Genomic DNA, 17,346 nt, shown 5'->3' with positions numbered 1-17,346 from the left:
TGTCGTTGATGGCGATTGGCGAACTTTTGATCGAGACTAATTTAACGCTCGACTTGCGAACGATAATCTCTGTAGCTAACTTTTGAAAAACTTTCAACGATTATAATCATAACTCGTGAGAACGTGAGCATGACGGAGAAACATACACCTACATTATCAAATCATTTCCGATTAATTTTCATTTGCAAATTGTAGAGAAAAATCAACAGTAATCAGGGAGAAAAAGTTCAATGATATAAATAATGTTTATTTAATAGGTTACAATTAATTTGAAATTTATTATTATAATATCGATTAAACAAATTAGTATCATTATTTTTCTATCTTCCATAAAAAAATTTAATTAATATTTTCTTTTCAATTACAAATTGGGCGTGTTTGTTGTATTATTTGTAATATTTAAATGATAATTTATATTTAAAAAATATTTAAAAATTAATATCTCGATATAAAAATATATTTTTTGTATGTATACACTTATTCTAGTTAAAGATATTTTTTTATAATAGTTTAAAATATAAACATCATTGAAATGTAACGGAAAATGTCTGACTTATATATTATTTATTGGAATGATCTAGCAAAATGAATGGTCGAAAGGTTCGTTTGAAAACGTTAGGTATAAGCCCTGTTCGTTCGCAGAATTTCAATTCGCTTTATTCATTGCAATTGCATTGAATTTAAAGGTACTAGCTACTACGAAATTTAATTATACCAATCGTACAATATGTACATACGTAAATATCTTTATCTGTAAGCTTCTCTCTCTTCATTTTCTCTGTCTCTCTCTCTCACAATGTAAGATATATTAGAAAAATAATGAAATTATTTGTACGTATGAAAACTTCAATTAAAATATTATATTTTCGAAAATAATCAAATAATCAAAATAATCGATTTATAAATCGAACTTTATTTCTGCATAGGAATCGCTCAAAATATATATTTATTATTTGTAATAAAATTTTGTGTTCCTTTTTCCTCCAATTCAAGTTGACAAATAAAATTAAACGAACCTAAAAAATAATTATACCGAAACAAATATGAATTCGTATGCTTGAAATTGGTTTACATATATTCATAAATTTAACGTAACACTCTATCTCTTTATTAAATTTCTTCAATATATTAATTAATTAATTAAATCGACGAATTTCTTTCATAAATATTGTACGATAAAACATAGAACAAAAATAAAAATAACAAATATATCATTAATTATTATAAAATATCTTCATTTAGCAGAAACCATTTGCATGAGTAATTGGAATTTGTAAATTAAGCTCATCAACATATTGTTCTATTCTGTTTTATTTCTGTTCTTATCCGAACAGGTTTGAGCGTTGCACCATTACAATCTATAAAGCTCGTTTGAAACCTTCATTTCGTTGGCAGACGAATGATAATATTAATCTCATAAATGTGTCCTCGTGTACTACTTTTCTTCTCCCTCTCTCTCTCTCTCTCTCTCTCACTCTTTAACATAAAAAACAAATTTTAATTTTAATTCCCAGATTATCATAGTCGTCGTTCAAATGACATATAACACAATTAAAAAAAAAAGAAACAAAAAACCAATTAACTGTCCCTGCGTTTGACAATTTAACAAACGTGTGATCATTTAAATTGAATCTAAATATACTAACCAACCGTCCGATACTACTAACTATTCGAACGGATCGGACATTACGAATATTGAATTATTAAATCGAAACAAGAGAACGCATTCGTTTATTTAACGTCACGTGAAAAATCGTTGAAAAATATCAAACGTAGCAATATTTGTGAAGTTATACTTCTTTTTTTTTTCTTTTTTTCTTTTTTTCTTCCATTTTTTTCAATTATTCATAGTATAACAAATAAAGTATGACAACTAATTTTTTTTTTTTTTAAACGAACCCGTCAGTAAATCAGAATTTATTCGTTCGAAGAGAATGACAGGTTGTCGTCGTCATCGTCGTCGTCGTCGTCGTGGAATGTTAATACGTCGTTTAGGCGACAGTGACAAGTGAGAACCTGTTTAACTCAATGAAAGCATGTCGTTAAAGAGATTGACTCGTATCCCTGAAATTAAATCACCGTTGCTGCTTACTTCTATCGAAAGGAGTATTATAGATCCAAGTTGAACAAATATTTCAATATTATTATTATTATTATTATTATTATTATTATTATTATTATTATTATTCAATATTATATGTATTATCCATTTTTTCTTTTAAATAGTTAGAATATTAATGCTTTTTTTTAAAAACTCCTTAAACACTAAATTTTTTTTTAAATACGGAACACTTGATTGGAACGGAATACTTTATTGCTAATGTGAATTGATTATACTAAGCACAGCAAATAATAAATTATTAAATGAAATAATATCAAAAGGAAGTTTTTTTTTTCAAACCTAGTCTCGGTGTAACAAGACCCAAAAACAATTATTAAATACGCAAACCGATATTGTATTATTTCCATTCATATCGACAAACGCATATATGCGTCTATACCACTTAAAGAGAGTTAATAGTATGAATATAAAATTAATATAAAAATATAAATTAAATATAAATAATATTAAATACTACATTTTTTCATTTATTCTTTTTATTTTTAAATAATCATATTAATATTCATATAAGAAAAAAAAAATAGAATATAAATTTTTGTCACGTTTGTGATTATACCAAATATATTTATTAAAAATAGATCTTTAAATTTGACTCAGAAAAATAAGGAAAAAAAAAGAGAGAGATAGAGAGAGAAAGAGAAGAAGAAAAGAAAGAAAGAAAGAAAGAAAGAAAAGATAGTTATTTGAGAGGTAGAATCGTCTGCTCGACAAATTCCATGAGTTTATCGAGGCCGAAAACGAATCACGGATGACTGTATCGACTCTATCTTAAGCGGTTCCTGCGCGTACGTTTGTATTATCTCAGAAGCGAAGCGTTGGGCTTCCGGTCGAGTGCATCAGATTGGGAAGACAATGGGATATCCCATGATGCAACGGTATTATGGAACGGAGAGGAGGTCGAACCCTCTCTTTCTCTTTTTATCAATCCATCTATCTTGTTCTCTCTCTCTCTCTCTCTCTTTCATGTACCCTGTCGTTCTCGTTTATCGTTCGGAAGATATACAAACCCGCCTAAGAGATGGAAGATCCTAGAAATATATCTATATATACCACGAACAAACATTCGACATTGTTCAAGAATGGAAATTCCTTGGATACGTCGCGTACAGTTTAAAGTTTGAAGAAACCGAATAGAAGACGACTCCTCTCCACCCTAACGACGTGACGGTCAATGCAAATACTTTAACAGAGGAATACTCTCTAATAATACACCTACTTGAATTATCTCTTTCTTTTCCTTTGTGCCTTTTTTCAACTCGTTAAATATTGTCATACTGGTCTAGTTTCTTTCTTGTAATATTTATTACACAATACTTTCAATAAAAAATTACCATTTTGTCTCGCTATGTTCTATTATGTTCAATCGCTCGTATCTATACGTAATTAAGATTACCCTTTTTTTTTTCATTTCTATCTTCTTATGTTTATCTTTTCTTCTTACAATTTTTATAATTACATCTATTGGATACTGAATATATTCGGCGTTCGTTTACATACAGATAATCAGATGGATGTCGGATATATCCGACGTTCGTACTGGAAAGGGTTAATAATCCATTTCAAATTGCACCCCTTCTCCCCCTTTTTTTCTCAAAGATAAATATTATCATTTCACGTTTATGCTTACGTATATTCTTAAAGTGTTTCGTTTAAATTTTTCTTCTGAAGACATTCTATCATTGGGAATTCAATGCGACAATATTTACGTGCAAGCTGATATCGGAGATTAATTTTGTCACGATATAGAAAGAGAGAGAGAAAGAGATGGTTGAAGGTATGCTCAAGAATTCGCTCGTGAAAGGAATCATTGGATAAATCGCGGATATTCTCTTGGAACGCGTTATGGAATAAACGATGCAACGTATTTATTTGTGTGTGTGTTCGTTATTCGTGTAAGTATACATTAGCAATATATTTACGTGAAAAACAAGTATTAGTGAATAACATGAGGATGAATTATTATCGACGCTTCGTTGACGCACAAATACATACACGAATCTGTCGTTATTTTGAAACTTCCAACATGTTTGAATATGCTCGATGATTATGATCGATCGATCAAATAACAAGATAGATGAGATGACTTTTCGTGGAAACTTCATTAATTCAACAATTCACACAATTATTCATATTTATGCTTATTCTCGTCCCGTTAGTTTAAACATTAAACGAGATCATTAAACGATCCAATAATAATTATTAATGACTACATTTTTTTATCGTCTACGATAAAAACTAATTTATGATACTTTTCTTTCTCTCTCTTTTTTTTTGGTTTAGTTACTTTTGTCATTGAACGATTTATTTATTTCGAGTAAAATGATTTTATAAATATATTGATTTTATTAATCATTTTGACACGATTGTTTGAATAAACGTTAAATATTTAATATGAAATAGGTAAACCTTTATAGGAATAGATACTTTAACGTCAAAGTGTTAAAATGATAACAAGAATAATAAATGAAATAGAACAAACACGTGCTTGAACAAAGCGAAGACAAATTAGAAAATTTAATCAAACTATTTGACAATTTTCCATAAAGTGAAAAAGAAAGACAGAGAGAGAGAGAGAGAGAGAGAAAGAGAGGAGTGAACAATTCTCGTAATTTCGATCACGCATGCCATCCATAACTAGACGGTAGGTTTACTTGCAAATTCCAATGCGACTGAAGCACAGGCCAGTTTTCCCTTTGTCGATCGTTATAAACAATAATTAGGAGAATTATGGAATACCGAGATTTCATCGAATAGCTTGTCCGGCTTTGTGCAAATAGTTGGAATTTTTTATTTGCACGTACAAACCTTTTTGTTGAATTTTAAACGAGGAATTCATTTTTGTTTTAATTAATATTTTTCCTTTCTTTTTTTCCCTTTTTTCTCGTTCAAAATATTTCTTGTTTTGAACTGGTAGTAACAAATATTTTTCAATTCCCAGCAGTAACGTGCATATCATTTTTCTTTTTCCAGAAAAAAAAGAGAAACAAATATTTTATCTAACAATAAGCATATTCATATGTGTGTCATTGTTAATAAATTTTAAATACTTCAAAGCCGAAACACTTTCAAAAGTATACAAATTAAGCGATCAAATATTACATAGCTGACATAACTTTGACAATTTGTTCGAATAATTTCTATAACTTAATTTAGTCGATAAGAACATATGTACATATTTTTTGTACCAAACTAACAAAACAATAACAAAAAACAACGAACAACATTGCGTGAAAATCTATGCATAGAATTTTTATGCAACATTCGAATACACGCGGTTTAGTAAATTATGGTAAACGTAAGGAAGCCAATTAATACAACGTATTTTCCATATAAATAATTATGCGTGTATATTCTCCATTGGATGTAGAGAGAAAAAATTATTAGAACAAATGTTACAAATGAGACAAAAAAAAGAACAGAAAATATCTCTGCTGGTAATTAATTTGTTTCTATTTTTCCAAGACTATACGAAATTAGTAATTAAACAGATATAATGAACAGACAAAGAGAGAGAGAGAGAGAGAGAGAGAGAGAGAGAGAGTAGAAAGGTAGCAAAGGAACATTTTCTGACAAGAAATTGAGTAATAATAATAATAATTCGATCATAATTAGCTTTGAAAATAGAGATTGGTTGCATAATAATTGAGAAATAAATGAAGATATGAATATTACAAGGATTATCAAAGCCCTGCTACATTCTAATTCTGACAATACTCATCCCTTTTACTTTTCTTCTTTCTCTTCTTATACTTTCGCGACATTGGAATGAATATACGAAATTAATGAGTTTGAGGAACGCGATAACGAGTTTCATTGACAATGAGTCAAAGAAAATAATCAAAAGATACTTCCCTCTTAAAAAAAAAAAAGAATGAAAGGGAAAATTTACGTTCCGGAAGATGCAGAATTAAATATATTGAAAATTTACAACCCCTGTTATACCATTCATTACAAAAAAAAATTAGAAACTAGTTTGGCTACGATATCAACGAAAAAATACAAAATAAAAATTGAAAGATAACACGAGATGCGTACAACCTGTACAAATAGATAACATAAATGTGAACTTTTTTATTAAAAAAAAATAAGAGAGAAAGAAAAAAGAAAGAGAAAGAGAGAGAGAGAGAGAGAGAGTTTAAAAAAAGTATAGGATAAAGAAACATAGCATGAGATATAAGCTCAGAAATTAACAATCAAATAGAAAAATGAATATATAAACCTGAATCAAAGGTGAAATTAATTATTTTCTTTTTTGTAAGCGAATAAAAAGATACGAAAAAGATAAAGAGAGAGAAAGAGATTACGCGTGCGTGCATGTGTTTGTGCAGTTTAAAAATTTAAAGACGAAAGCAACGAATAAAATGAAACAAAAAAGGGAGTTAGCGCTACCATTATAGTTAATTTTGCATTAAATATGTCATATTTAAATATATGCTAAATGAAGTGAATAAATACATGTATATGAATGATGTGAAAGATTTAACATCTTTCTTTCTTTCTCGTTCTCTCTTCTAGCCAAGTAGATACCATAACGCATACCATTTTCACTGTTAATTACTATTATTATTATCCGTCTATTAAAGTTGGTAGGACAGTTAAAATAGATCGCATCTTAAACTGTAAGGACGAAGTTTAGGGTAACATCTGCAACGTGTCCTTGTCGTTCTACTACGTTAAGTGAGAATCGTAATATAGAAGAAAGTATTTCAAAAGTTTCATCTATTATTATCTGTTGGCACATATATATATTATATTATATAATATATTATAATATTAGAATATTTTTTTAAATAACTTCGATAACAGTTCTCACTATTTACACTATTACACTATTTTGTGTAATCCAGATTATATCTCTCTATTAGGTGCGCGCTCAGTAGGTTAAATGAATTTTTATTAATATAAAAGTGAGTATGTTAAATGTATTACATTCCAACGAGTGGACAAAAAATCCTTGACATATTTCAATGCTGAATTATTAAAGAAGGATTCCAACTTAACTGATATAGACACGGTTACTCCACCAGTTTTTATACTTTGTGGTGTGAAAGAAATGATATTATTCCTTCAATAAAATCAAATTGCACGAAATTACCGGAATCTTACGCTTCTGTAATTTTATTTTTGTTAAAGATAGATTAAAGATTAAATATGTTGCTTATTTTATATATTTTATTTTCAATTTAAATTTAAACGGGTTAAAATCTTTTTACTCATTTCGCACATTTCTATTTTATGCTTACGGTATTGCATTTTTTGAGGTAGACTAATGAGACGAGTCTTGCATTGCATTTTACATTGTGTGTGTGTGTGTGTGTGTGTGTTTTTAATATTTTGTATTATATTATAAACGTATCTTCATTATTTCCCTGCAAAAAGTTTGAATGAATATTTTTTTTTCTTATAAAAAATGGCTTCGTCGTCCTTTCTCCATCAAACGACCGTGAAACTTCGACAAAACGAAGTAAATTGTACGTTAAATACGAGCAAGGTAAAGATTTTAGTTTAATTTTTCGAATTTATCTATACGCGTATCTGTGTAAGTGTGAGTATAAATGTGTAAGAAAACAAACTGTACGTAAGATTTCAACGTCACGTTTTTTTACAATCGAACGACAGTCGTTATCGAACATCCATTTACTCGTTATTATTATAGCCAATCATTTAACATGTTTGACAGAAAATTGTTTATCCGAAGTATAATCTTTCATATAAATTCATTTAAACGATCATTCAAGAAAGGATCATTCAAGATTATAACGAATCGTTATGATATTACTAATGTAATATATCTATAATTGATTATAATTTGAAATATTTTTGTTATAATCTCTTGATTTAAAATATTGGGTCATTATGATTTATTTGTATATATATATTAATAATTTTAAATATTGTTATAATTGTATTCCTTCTCCGTAATATTTAACATAATTATAGTCAAAAAATGAATTAAATCGAATATTTTTATTTACCAATGTTTTTTTCTTTTTTATTAAATTTTTCAATTATTAACAATATGACTGTATTATTTCGTATATAAATGTCAATTCTCTTTTTGTCAGATTATCTCTTAAAACTTTTCAACAGCAGACCACTCGAAGCTTCTCGGTACGCTCTTGGCAAACGCGTGTTCATAAATTCTCAACGCTTGCCGTTACGTAACTATTCGGATTTGTATCGAACATACCGGATTCAAACGTCGAATTCAGCATGGAAATTTTCAAGTCCGGATTTTAAGAGGAAAAAAAAGAGAAAAAAAACAGAGAGAGAGAGAAATAACAAAAACCGTCAGTTCGTTACGCACAGAGCATCATTCGTTCAATATATCCACAATTAATAAATATAAAAAGAAAATTTATTTGATCGAACGTTATGATCCATGATTTTTGTTTCTACTTTCCCCTAACGAACAAAAATGAAACAAATGGTATTCCTTTTTTTTTTCCTTTTTTTTTACGATTCTTAGTATTTTTATTTTATAATCGTTATAGTTTTTCCGTATCTCTTTGTTTATTTAACAATTTTTTCCAGAAATATTAAAAATTATTTTGTTTTATAAATTAATTAAAAATAATTCCAAATAAAAAAATACTCCCAATAGATTAGAACAAAAAATTATAACAGAAATATATTCGGTCATTGCCTTTTTTTGTACAAAACAACAATAATGAAAAATAATTGCTTTTTGTTATTTTTGAAATTTTAAGAACTTCGACAAAATATTTGTCAAATATCTAAAATGATTTATAATAAGATCGAATGAATTTTTGAATACTATATTTGAAAATTTTCGGATGAAATCGAGAAAAGAAAAAAGAAAGAAAGAAGACAAAAAAGTCTGTTGTAATAAAAAAAAGGGAAAGAATGAAGCATGATCGATACGCCGATATTTGTTTCCTCGAGAAGTCGTGTCGTATTACGCTGAACTATTCACTCTGAAACAAAACTCAATTATCGGATAAAAGGAGCTTGAGTAGTAGTGTGTTACGGAAAATTGAAAACTCCCCCTTTGCGTATCAATGACCGCTACTTTATTACGTTTCTCACGGTACTGAATTTCTCTACAACGCGCGTGTATTTCATTTAAACATTTAAATTTACATATATTTTATTTATATATCTATCGCTCCCAACATTTATTCATTTAATTATTTATAACAAACAAAGTTTCATGTCATCCAACGGATTGCAACGAGTAATCTTTTCGAATTTTAGAAATTATATTTATTTAACATTTATATTTAATTGGATTATACGTATGTGTGTGTGCGCGTATAAAATGATTATAATCCAAATAAAGCAATTTTTATGAGATATGTAAAAGAAATTGAAAATATATTTTTCGTTCCTAGCGACCCATATACGGGTCGCAATGAAGAAGGAAGTGTGTAATCCACGCACGAGCGTTATTACGTTTGTCAGATTTTTTTATTGGCTTGACAAAGCCAATTATAAATATATTAGAAAATTTTTATTAAAAAAAAAAAAAGAAAAACTAAATTAATTAACGATATATAGATATCAAATGAATAATTTAATTAAAAAAATATTTTCCCCATTTTTCATTCGATAATATCTACAATATATTTTAATTAAACAAACACCTTTAAAGAGAAAAATCGACGAATGAGAAAAAAGGGGAAAAAAATCAGATTGACTTTCACTAAACTTTCGAGAGTAAAATAAAAAAAAGAGAACAAAGAAAAGAAAATAGGAAAGTGTGTATAGGTGATAGTGTAATATAGTTAATTATCATTGTTACGTTTGCTCGTATCGTATAAATCCAGGAACAAGAAAGGTGATGATGATAGAAGTTAGTACGGGATTCTAAGAAGTAGTTGGTGCACTATTTTAAATAGGAGTCACACCTCGCGTGAGAGAAAGAACAGAGGAAAAGAGGAGGATGTTGTACCTCCTCTGGGAGGAAGTAACACCTACCATCATTTCCTGGTAGTCTACGGCATGCAAGGGTGAAACACAAGAAGATACGATAGGACATACTGTTCTTTACTTGTTTGCGTAACACCATTTATCGTTTATCCCGTTTCCTTCCCTGAGATGACGCTGACCTCGTTTGTCTTTACGTTCAATTAGCTTTCTGCTAACAATCTCTTTTTAATTGTTTCTTTACTTTCGAAGACAAATATTCCAAGATATAACAACGCCCTGTTAATACCAATTATCGATTATTTTTAATTTTTTTTTATTTTCGATATTCTATTAGAATTTAATTATTCTTATCTGTTATTCTATTCATTTGCATGTTTATATTGTTTAAAAAGTTTTGGAATATGCAAACATAGTATCAACGTTTCCGTGTTTGGATTTAGCAAACCGTGGTGAAATTTATAGCAAGATAAACTTTATATTATTTGCTATTAATGATAATTTACCAATTAAATATAAAATACAGAGTATAATAACAGATTATATTAATAACTTTTCTAAAAATAAAGTGCATTATTATTTTGTAGGAATCTCAGGACAATGCAAAAGCGAGACTACCGGAGTTCCTCTCGGAATTGGACTTGGCAAGTCTCGAGGCTTCCGAGGAAGATGTCGAAGCCTTAAAAAAAATAGCTAAGAGATTGGCACCGGAGAAGAATGGCGAGTACCAAGTCTATCAAGGTTTTCATAGTCATCCCATTAACAATCCTGATTAACAAATCTAGCACGCGCGTCTTACATTATTACCTACACTAAAATAAATTTCTTTTCCTAGTCTTCTTTGGGAACGAGGATCTTCTTAAGGAGTGGCTCAAGGGAGCGGGTATTTCGAAGAATCCACATTTTATCCTCCTTGCATGTTACTTTCCTTTTTTTATACTAATTACATTCTAATCCAATCTCGTTCATTCAGAAGAACCCGTTTCGTAGAACTCACATTTCTCTACGACACGTTGTAGTAAAGAACGTTCATTGATTCTGCTGTGTGTTATTTAGGTGTATCCGGACAACCAGGCGTCGACTTTCCAACCTTTACGACAATCCCAGCAACTTCGTTCAGTTGTCGTGGTCTGAAAGGTGGTTATTATGCTGATTTGGAAACAAATTGTCAAGTACGTTGCACGTCACAAACAAGTGATCGACGATTTTTAATGTATTTGTACTTTTTTTAATTTAATTTATTCAAAAAGAGATTATTAATTAACAAGAATTCAAACGTTTTTTCAGGTTTTTCACATCTGTGACAACGGACGAAAGATATCGTTTCTTTGTCCCAACGGTACCATCTTCCAGCAATCGCAATTGATCTGCGATTGGTGGTTCAAAGTAGATTGCAGCAAGTCAACCGAACTTTACGAACAGAGTGCCGAACAGCTAGCCGAGGAGGAAAGAAAACGTACGGAAGACAAGAAAATGAAATCCGAATTCCATCGTACCGTAGATCACGATGGACTCGATTATCATCAAGGTCAAGACAATTACGATGGCCGACAAAATGGGCGAACGAATCCTTTCGGTCAATCCGTAAGACCTAATCAAATTCAAGACAATGCTGATAGTTTTAAATCTCAGTTTAAACAGAACAATGTTTTCGATCAAACGAACGGCAGATCTGGCAGTCAATTTGCACAGAACTCAAATTCGAATAATTATCAAAGCAACGAACAAGATTTTGAGGAAAATTTCAATATCAAGCCCAGACAAGGACCAGCATTTAATTATCGAACGATAAACAGACAACAGAACCAACTGTTAGACACTCAGAATGGTAAATACAATCAATATAATCCAAGCTACGAGGAGAAGTTTCAGGAAAGCTCTCAAGACAATCAAGATCAATCTAACAATTCCCAGGATTATTATGGATCAGCTGGTACACAAAACGTAGCTCGAAACGAAAGACCTAATAGTAGAAATCCCAAAGCGAGGGGGAATTATGCACGAAATTTGAATAATTTGAATTCGCCTACTCAAAAAGCAACACCGGCTTACATGGAAACGACAACTTTTAGGACAACCACTTCGAGTCCTGTTAAAGAGTTTCAACAGTTTGCCGAGAGTGCTGCTTTCGTTTCCAATCGTGGCAATTATTACAATAACAATGCTGCCAATCGTCAATTTTATTATCAACCGTACAACAACAACAATCAAGAAACAACTACAAAGGATCCAGCATCGATTAAAGAAAAAAGTAGTAGTCCAGCTTTAATAAGAACTAGATTTAGTATACCACCATTCCCTGGCCCAACATTCGCACCGATTTACAAACCACGAACGACTACTATACCGAGTCACGAGACGACATTGCAGTATACAACAACAACCGAAAAGACCTTGGATAGTACGGATTACTACAGGCAGCCTTATACGACAGAAACATCGTATGGTTTTAATGGTGATGGTGGTAGTAGTGGTGAAACCATTACCACAACTAATCGTTTGGAAAACGAGGATTATCAAACCAGTACAGAATCCATTTCCACAGCAGCTTTAAATAGAAATTATCAGGAAAACTCGGAAACACCGGCAGCTTACCGTACAAACGTGGATTCGAGTAATCCCAATCGAGCCACATTTACGGATTATTATCCAAGTAATAATGAATACAATACAAATAAGGTGATCGAGGGTGATCAAGAATCGAGTTATACAACTACGAGATCTTACGTCAACACTGACAATTCACGTGAATATACCGAAGATCTAGGAACAACGGCAGCTTCCAATGATTATTCAAACGACGTTCTTGAAAGACAAAATCTCGAGAATTCGGAGGCAGAATTGAAAATCAGCACGAAAGAACCTACGAGAAATTCTCCGAGTTATCGTATCAACTCGATAAACGGTTCAACGGAAAAACCATCGAGGAGTACTCAGCAGTATTCGCAAACTGGAAAGACCTTGAGTCCATACGACACTAGTTTTACGTACAAACAAGGCAAAGTTATGTCGACGTTAGGCCCCTACATTCCGTTCACGAAGAATTACATACATTCCAGTACCTCGACCTCCACGACTACTACCCCAACGACGACAACAACGACAACGACAACGACAGCTAAACCACCGGTATACACAGCGACAGTACCTAGCTTAACTTCTACCTTGGCTAATTATCGCAATCCTAAAAACTTGATATCTAAATCGAAACAATTTTTCTCTTCCTCGAACAAATTGAAAGGTAGTAGTTCTACTTACTTACCGGAATCTCGATCCACATTGAGGATCGGCACTGCTTTGGAGAACAGGCCTCCTAACGAGAGAGAACACGTACTGGATATGTTACATTCTCTTCAAGGCTTAGAAAACGATGTAAACACGTCTGGTATTTCTCGTCCGAGCTTCTCGACAGCCTCCGGACCATCTACTTTACATTCTCTCGCTCTGTACTTCGCCACTGCTAGCGAAAACTTTGCTTCAAAGGAGTCCACCGAATCGACTACCGATCATCCAGAAGAAATGGAAGAATCCTCGACGGAAAAAAAGAACGATTCCTCTATTGAGCTACCTAAAAGTATACTCACCCAACAGACGGTCGAGTCCTATGCTGAATTATTTAAATTGAACAACGCTCTCGAGATCAACGATACGAGGATAGAAGATTCGAACGAGTACGAAAACTCTAGCGACGATTTGGATCTTCAGCAGAGCGAGGGTCCGGTAAACGGAGCAAATAAAACGAACGGAACGAAGCTACGTGAGCTTGCTCAAGTATTCACACACGCGCTATCTGCCTACTTGCAAGATCCCGACACGTTCAAAAAGGTACTCACTGATATAAGACCAACCGACCCAACCTGGACTACCGAAAGTGATCAGAGTGAAACAACCACTTCTTATCCTAGCACGATAACCGAAGAATTTCCATCGGTTACCAAGGAAAAAGACGAGGTATTGGATTTCTCCGAAGACGTGAATGGATCGAGAAGGCGAAAGCCAACGAGCGTGTATCCGAGCATGTATCAACCTTCCATCGTGATCACGAGCAGCACCTATAAACCTTATTTGTCGCAACGTGACTTCTACGGTTCGACCTTGCCACCGGCTCAGATTGCACGCCGTGACTTCTACACGACTGCATTCCCTGAAACGTATCGACGCGACGTTTATAATTCAACTCTGTCACCTGTTAGGTCGGTCAGCAGTGTCTCTCATTCTGCCAACGGTAATACAATTCGACCTTTCGAAGACAACAGTTATCAAACGACAACCTGGTTACCTCCTAGAACGCAAAACAATTATTACACGACAACGATAACTCCGTTGGAGGATACCTTAGATCAAACAACGACATCTTCGTTGAACGATCTATCGAATAACGATTATTACGAATCTTCGACTGTTCCAGCTGACAAAAACTTTGCTTACGTTGTAAACAATGCTTTCAATGTCGGCAATGACAATCGTGTACCGGTTAGTAGCGTCGAGACAAGCGACTCCAATGGATCGTCTCAGGACGATTATTTTCCTCTAGAATACAAATCTGCAGAAAATCAATCTGGCGATAGCTCGAACGAAACTACGTTTAGATCAGATCCTTACGGTAAAAACGTTAAACCGGCAGGTATTACACCGATATATAAAAATTATGTATCCTCATCGACACCAGCTTATTACTTACAATATGCTCAGGATTCTTATCAAGGAAGCAAATCGGAAAGATTTGGTACGCCCCATTATTTCAAACCAGAAGATAACAACAACAATGGTGGTTCAGCAGCAGTCGAAATATCCAATAGTATAATCCCAAGCTCAACCACATCGATACCTCCTAAAAGGATTAGCAATAGCCCTTTCAGAATACGTTATTACGATTCTAGAATCCCAGATGAATCTCTTGTAACGGCTCGTAGCTCCTATCAGAATTTTCGAACACAGAATCGTGTAGAAAGTAATGTCAAGCCATCGGATAAAACGACGACCGAGAGTTCAGCGATGACATCGATATCGTCCTCAAACCAAATTGGATTCGACCCGATAACGACTACGGTGACTGACGTTGATGATTCTTCTCACGTTACTACTGTCACTCGAAACGCTTCGAGCAATAATACGATTCAGAACAATACTACTTCGAGCATATTGAGCAATGATCATTGGACGTCTTCGCCTATGGTGACTCAACTTTGGGAAAGTACTATTTTCATAGATCCTAAACGTATAAATCACGGCTTGGAAGATGATCCTTTGTCGAAAGAACTTACTTCTAGCGAAACATTTTCAACGTTGAAACCAACTCGCAGTAGTACCTTGGATTCTCTCAAGGATAATAAAGTTGTGACCATCAATGCTCTCGAAGAAGCTACGAAATCGTCAGCATCGAACGAGGATATCTCAACACCTTGGCAATGGACACCCAACAACAACGACTCACCGACAACGTTTACTTTACTACCTAACGTGTTCTCCGGCGAGAACACGGCAACCCCAACACCGATTTATACTACCCGTTCTAGTATAACAACAACAATAACGTCTTCTGTTACATCTACCAACACCATACCCCAAGACAATGCTTTGGTCTCCTTGTTACCTTACACATCGACAAGTTCGAGTCCTTCGAACACAAGCGACAACGAGGTCGTCAAGGCTAAAAGGATTTTTGGTAAACTGAACGAGAGTAGTTCGGATACGTTGATGAGAGTAATGAAACAAGCAGACACCAACGAAACTGTTAGACAATTAGTTTTACTATTGATCAACCATTGTAATGGACCGATGAACAAGACCATGGAAGAAGAAAAAGAACAATTGTTGAATGCTCTCTTAAGGATGCCAGTCAACAGATTTTCTAGCGAAGAATCGCGCGAGATCGTAGCTGGAATTAACAAATTAACTTTACCTATCGGTAGACGATCGTCATCAAGATCGAACGGTGCTGATTCTAGAACATCTTCGACAACCCCTAGGTCATCCGAACCTTCGATTACTACATTCCGCAGTAGACAGGGTAGAAAATTTCGAACAACGACAGATAATCCGTCAGTTTTATCGAGAAGATCGGACGATCCTGAAACTCAAGAAACTATTGACTCGTTAGCGGAAACAACGGTGTCCGATAACAGAGCATTAGATCTTCTGCGATCTCTTTACTCGGTCGCTGCTAAATGGGGTTGAAATAAAACAAATTTGTTTGAAAGAATCTTTTCGATATAATTGAGAAAAAGGAAGCTCGTTCGTTAAACCATGCAACAACGTTCGTGTTTATCGACAATGTAGATTAATTATTTACACACATAAATACATGTACACACACATACACACACACACACACACACACATATTCATACACGAAATATATTCATAGCTCTTAAAAAGAGCTGCGAATTAACGAGAACTGTTTCCTAAATGGCAATAGACAGTAGCAGTTCGATCGATAGTTTTTATTTATAGCTCCGTTGTAGAAAATAAAAATTGACGATATTATCCTAGCCATTTCTCTGGTTGATCGGATTAACGTGCTGATGAAACGAGATTAGATTACATGTAAGTCTCATAACCATTTGAAATATATCGATTTGTTCAATTTTGGTCCTGGCGTTATATGACAAACACGATGATAACGAAAGATCGTTGAACTTATCTACTGTTTTATTCGATCCTTTTTGAATCTTTTCCAATAAATATTTAATATTTATATTTATAGACAGAAAGAGAGAAAGAGAAAACAACTGCTAGCTAAGATGATATCGATTCGAGATAAACTGTAGACGTTTGTATTAAAAATTCACAGTAAAATAATTCGTAGTCACGTTTTGTCATCGAAATTTCATGAAATTTTCGACTTTCCTGGCAAACTTTCAAAAGAAGAGGATACCGAAACTTATTAACGTCTTATTCGATGTAAATTTATATTTAAAATATTTCTTGGTACGTTCTCGTTATTGGAAAGAACTTTGATAATTTATGCTTGCGTACACATTTGCAAGAAAATGTATTATAAAAATAATAGAAAAATAAGAAAAAAAGAAACGAAATATCTTTCCTTTCTCGATTCGTGTCTCTTTCGTTATTACGTTTATTCAAAAGGAATGATCTTCGAGTGTTACTTAGATGATCGTAAGTTACATACGTGTGTATGTAATACGTGCGTAGATATTGTAGAATATGATCCGAACAAGAGATGATGTTTCGTTTTACGATCGCAAGCAAATCTAGCAAACGGTAAATCATCAACGATCTTCCTTATTTGATGGTAATCGCTTTCGTAAAATATTATATCCTATCCCTACGATGATTTATGTTTTACGATAGGAATTACGTGTGTCTTCTTC

At 32.8% G+C, this 17,346-nt stretch overlaps 1 protein-coding gene across 2 annotated transcripts in view; it reads left to right on the top strand.

The window, feature by feature from the left end:
• The window catches only part of LOC122519544 (flocculation protein FLO11), an 85,573-nt gene extending 68,750 nt beyond the window's left edge, over positions 1–16,823 (top strand). For both annotated transcript variants that reach the window (XM_043639059.1, XM_043639058.1), the window contains exons 4-7: positions 10,600–10,753; positions 10,848–10,895; positions 11,069–11,184; positions 11,300–16,823. In XM_043639059.1, coding sequence (XP_043494994.1) covers positions 10,600–10,753; positions 10,848–10,895; positions 11,069–11,184; positions 11,300–16,189 — 5,208 coding nt within the window. In that variant the 3' untranslated portion in view covers positions 16,190–16,823. The remainder of the gene's footprint in view (positions 1–10,599; positions 10,754–10,847; positions 10,896–11,068; positions 11,185–11,299) is intronic.
• Positions 16,824–17,346: the final 523 nt, after the last annotated feature.

Source organism: Polistes fuscatus, unplaced genomic scaffold (assembly GCF_010416935.1).
Source record: "Polistes fuscatus isolate 324 unplaced genomic scaffold, CU_Pfus_HIC Scaffold3, whole genome shotgun sequence".
Lineage (NCBI taxonomy): Eukaryota > Metazoa > Arthropoda > Insecta > Hymenoptera > Vespidae > Polistes > Polistes fuscatus.
Note: the sequence above shows the minus strand (reverse complement) of the source record. Positions and strands in the feature narration are given on the sequence as shown.